A 5,374-nucleotide genomic window follows, 5' to 3' on the forward strand; every position below is an offset into this window, starting at 1 on the left:
GCGTATGAGGAATTGAAGGCCTCCCACCCGCCCCCGCGGACCCTGATGCAGCGCTGTTCTCCTTTGCCACCGCCATGAAATCTGAGGCTAAATTAACCACTACCTTAGAACGAAACAATTTCACGTAGCTACTTTCCGCCGTAAATTGACTTGCACGTACAACGCGTATGTAATAGAGCCGAGCGGGGCCCGAGATGCGAAGGGTTCAGGGCCGCATACGGTGTTCTCGCCGAAAAAACAACAGGCCGCTATAATTATATATTCCACACCGCCTTTGAAAATTATAATTTTATCGTGATAAAGTCTTAAGATTTTGAAGGAATCGTTCAAGTTCAATTTTAAAAAGTATTTCCTGTTTTGTAAAGGTTGGACATTCGCAAATGAATTTTCTTATAGAATCGACGGCAAGTTTAAAAATTTCGAAAAAACTTACTTTTTCAAAGTTTTACTTAAATAAGGTTTATGTAAAATTAACTAGAAAGAACGAGAAAGAGAGAGAGACAGTTCTTTCATCTAGTAAGAATGTCTTGAAATTTCATTTCTGAATGATTTAAGAATCTTTATAGTATCTAATATTTGTATAATCAAAGGTATTGCCAAATTTTCTAAAATAAAATCGATTTAAAAGTAATTATGAAGCAATTTCATTACTTTTCAACAGCTAATGTGATAAAATTTGAATACTATACAGTAGTATATTCTATAGTATGCGATATGTAAAGCCCTTTTTGCCTCATAAAAGAATTACAAGATAAAATCAACATTTCTTTACTAATGTTAGATTTTTCACATAGAAAAATTTCATAGGCTTATCTTGCAATCCTTTAAACACGCGGCCCTGTGCGACGAATGTATCCACCTCCATTCTTTAGCCAATCGCACCGTGGCAGATTACTCGATCTTTTATGCCTCAATTATCATACCAAGCCGTTATTAAACTTGCGCCGGGCGTACCTACTGCTCCCTGTTGTGTTCCTTCCGCTTAACAACATTCGGTAGCGACCGCATCTCCGTGCATGCGAATGAAACGCATGCGGAAGGAAGGCCGAACGTTTATCGCGCGCGAATTATCCAGTACGATCAATCGCGATCTGAAGAATTAAGAAGTTTAAATAATTGCACAAATATCTGGGCGAAAATAAATAAATATATAAAATCGATCACTTAACTCTTTCGCGACATTTTGTTTTTTCAATTATAATCGATAATCTGTCACATCTTCCGCAAGAACAATCAGCGACGCAAGCTAGAGGCTGTTTTCAATTTTAGTCGAAGCAGAAAAAAATCCTCATCGAGGATCGATGTTGCACGCGAGAGATAGGAAAAAGGCTCTCATGGGGGCTGAGAGTTTTTTTCCGGTCGATCGATTAGAATATTCTTCATTTGCTCCCTTTGTCTTCGTGCGACACTCCTTTCTCTGATATTTATAGAACGAGCTTTGCTACCTGTCTAAGTTTCCGCGCGCATAATAAAGGAACAAAAAGCGAATGAGGAAATGATAAGGTAGTTTCTCATAGGCAGACTTAAATCGATTAGCTACGAAACAAAAGAATAATATTCCAAATCTATTGCTGTCCTCAAGATTTCTAAAGCACATCAATATCTTAAAATCTGTTTTCTTAAAAACACAAAATCTTGCATAAAAGAATTTGGTTCTACAGTTTTTATTCACACATTCTTTCTTTTAAAAGATAAACTTATTATCTTTTTAGTAATACTATTAATACCGTAATGTATTTATTTATATTTCGATATATAGAAAAATATTAATCAATATTAATATATTCATGCATGAAAAATAATAGTAAATTTTTGAAACTTTACATTATATATTGTACAGAGCTTTGAAAAAAATTATGTAAAACAAGAGGGGAAAACTTTTACTTTATCGGCAAATTACCGTGTGAAATTGCTATCGAGACTGAAGCAAAGTATCATCATTTACGCCGCGTTAAATAGCATGTATTCCGCGTGCGTGAACTTGTCGCGGACTATAAAATTTCAAAGAGCGCACAAAGATGTGCCAGGAATGTAGCTGAGTATCGTTACGATCGATTGGCTGTAGAAAAGGCTTCCCATTCCCTTTAATAAACTCATGTATCGACCTAGTTTCCTTTTTCACGAGAAAGAAGCTAAATTAGAAGGAAACAATTAGCCGAGATAATGCAACATCGCGATGAAATATTAATCTATCTAAAACCTGCTTAAAATATACATATAGATATACATAATATGCGAACATAAAAAATATTTTTGTTATTTTTATTTTATATCTTTCCTATTGTTATATTATATACTGGTATATATGAGACATCGCGTATTAAATCTATATTACGGAATGTCCCTAAAATGGTATATTATTCTAATTACGTAAACAGATTGTTATCACTTGTATCAGTCATCGCCTCTTATCGAATTATTGCGAATATTTTTGCCAGTTTTTTGTCACAAATCTTCACCATTCTCGCACTTACACGCGCACGCATACGTGTTCTCGATTGAACGATAGCCCCTTTGTTACTTTTTTTTGCTCCCCTTCTTCACCTGTCCAATCTTTTTCCTCGAGATAGAAAAATCGAGATCGTTACCGCGGCGTATCGGGAACGAATTGATCTCAGCTCCTTTTTTTGCGTCTTAGGTTGGCCACTTAACCCTTTCCTCCAAGAAGAATTGACGTGTTTGAGAATTTCGGGACACAGAAGAGCTTATCATACATGGAGAATATAAAGTAGCGGAGATTCGCTCAGGTATCTTCCAAGGTCTTTGACCGATGGAAACAAAGCTAATTTGCTAATTTATTATATATAATATTAACTATTCTTATTTAGAATTACAAGCCTATTAATCATTTCTTAATTGAACTTAATTGCCAATGTTAATTATTTTGATTTTTATTAGAATCTGATTCAGAATTAAAACAAGATATAAGAATACAAGATGAATTAAGTATATTTCATCTACGGAAAAAAAAAAAGAAAAACATTTAATATTAATGCAGAATTCTCTATGATTACTTGGAAAATACCTCTTTAGATTCGCGAATGCATTCAATGCCAATTAATACTTATCTCGCGCGTTCAAGCATAATATTTTCAATATTGTCCATCTTTTTCCCGATATTGATTTGGCAAATGCAACTTCTGTAATTATAATTCTCATTAATGAACTATCCCCGCTAACGTTGCTTATTGTGCTACGACCACACATCACGCTCGACGTCATAACGTCGAAGCATTATCGATGCATTTGTTCTATTAAATAATAAGCTAGAAAATATGCGCTTAAGTGGTTATGTTGTCACGACGATCTCTTATATTCTATTAATCCATAGCTATCGTTTTAAATTACCCTAATATCTTTTGCCTTGTAAGCAATCATCTTCATTTCTTTTATTTTAGCAACCATCAGAATAATCAATATTTATTCTGTGGCTTGTAAGAAAATAAGATATATATGTTAATGTGTGAGTTGTATTTTTTTTAGATAAAACATATAAAAACAAATTTAAATATACTAAATTATTATAATTCGAGATATGCAAAATTAGAAATAATAAAATTTACATGCAATAACGTAATAACTTAATCATTCACAAATTTTACAAGTTTTCAATTATCACAGACGTTTTTAATTAAACTATATTTTCAATAATCTTGTTTATTTTTATAGAGTTAATATGCAGATGGATGTATTGGCATTGATAATGGGTGAGTAAATTATTTTTATGTTCATTAAAGGATTAAGTTAGAAATGTGATAGAAAATAAATCGCCGTATAATTTAAAATGCGGAACTCACTTCAAAAATGAGAATTCGTCTCTCATTGTTTTATGATCATGTTTTAAAACTACCATAAAAAAAAATGCCAATAATTTTTTTTATTTATGTAGGAATAATCGGTAAAAAATAAACTGAAAATTGTTCAATTGTTTATCATTTTTATGAACGATTCGTAAAAGATATTAAATGAAAATTGTCTGCTTTTAATAAATGAAGGTTTGGTATACTCTCTGAAAGACTTAAACACACAACGTGCGCTGGTATCGAAATATAAATATTCGCGACACATCAGCCTGAATTCGCGATACAACATCGTTATGAGTGCCAATGTGATTGCAAATATTCATGTCTATATGAAAATGATTTTCGCGTGCGGATAGCTCGGGCGCAAAACTCGCGGTTTCCGCCCGTTCGACATATTTCGGAATTACAGCATCAATGGCTGATGTGGTAGGATGGCAGTGTTGTAATTCGATTATAGATTCCATTGACGTTGAGTGTTATTAACGTTGTTATGCAAGCAATATGGTCGCATTACGGGCGATTCGTGATACCGAGTGGAATTATTAAATAGCTAGAGCCCATTGCTCCATTCCCTACGTGTAAGTGCTTTATTTCTTCGATTGTTTCCGTTAACAGTAATTTTGCGGAGAACAATGGGTTACACCAGCATGCATAATTTAAGTATCAAACAAAAGGACTACGAATTAATTACTAATTTACTCAGTGACCATTTTCGTGTAGAGATATTTTAATTCATATCCCATTATTGATCTGGATAATTATGCTCAATTTATAATCGACTTTTTATTCGAATAAAATATAATTATAATATCAACGCCACAAATAATTGCGCAAAATATATGTTCACAGAGTGGATAGGGAATAATATAGAATGCATCATTATTACGGAGATAAATAAACGAATTTCACATATATAACAAGTAAATAAGTTATAACTTGTACTCACCTCATGCTTTGCCTCGCACGATGCCACATCAAGCCTCCTCTTCCTCCTCCTTCCCTTCCTCCTTCTCTCTTAACTGTTCATCCTTTTTTTTTTCACTCGCGAAAACAATAACTACGATCAATCAGAATAAGATGATCGCGGCAGTTTGGATGGCACTTCCGATATTAATCGCATGCGATATACGTTTCATTATGTTGCCACTGAAATGAGAAAAATATGTTTACACGAAGTTCTGATTTATTCGGTTAAATTAGGTTAGAATTGATGCAGCCAATTTCACACAAATAATATACATTCTGGTTTCAGAGGACGATTACTATTGTATTTACTACATTACACTAAAACGTAATTGATACATTAAAACGTAATTGAAAAATAAATATATAAGTTAAAATTATATCCGGATAATGCAATATATCTTTGCTTTGCTGACTATCCGCGCGATAGATTTCGATCAAAACTAAATCAAATAAAGTAAACATTTTAATTACGATATTGCGTGATAGTAAGCGATTCGAGTTCATACCTATTTAAGACAGGATGTATCGTTCAAAAAATATACAATCAAGATTCGGTATATCTCGTAAATCGTGGGAAATACTTGCCTGAATATGCTTACGAATCG

General features: G+C 33.3%; 1 protein-coding gene across 1 annotated transcript in view; it reads right to left on the reverse strand.

Annotated features, from left to right (window-relative positions):
* The window catches only part of LOC115244709 (latrophilin Cirl-like), a 701,308-nt gene extending 696,360 nt beyond the window's left edge, over positions 1-4,948 (reverse strand). Inside the window, exon 1 of the mRNA XM_029822597.1 lies at positions 4,750-4,948. Within this exon, the coding sequence (XP_029678457.1) occupies positions 4,750-4,778 (29 nt within the window). The 5' untranslated portion in view covers positions 4,779-4,948. The remainder of the gene's footprint in view (positions 1-4,749) is intronic.
* Positions 4,949-5,374: the final 426 nt, after the last annotated feature.

Source organism: Formica exsecta, unplaced genomic scaffold, assembly GCF_003651465.1.
Source record: "Formica exsecta isolate Colony F162 unplaced genomic scaffold, ASM365146v1 scaffold83, whole genome shotgun sequence".
Taxonomy (NCBI): domain Eukaryota; kingdom Metazoa; phylum Arthropoda; class Insecta; order Hymenoptera; family Formicidae; genus Formica; species Formica exsecta.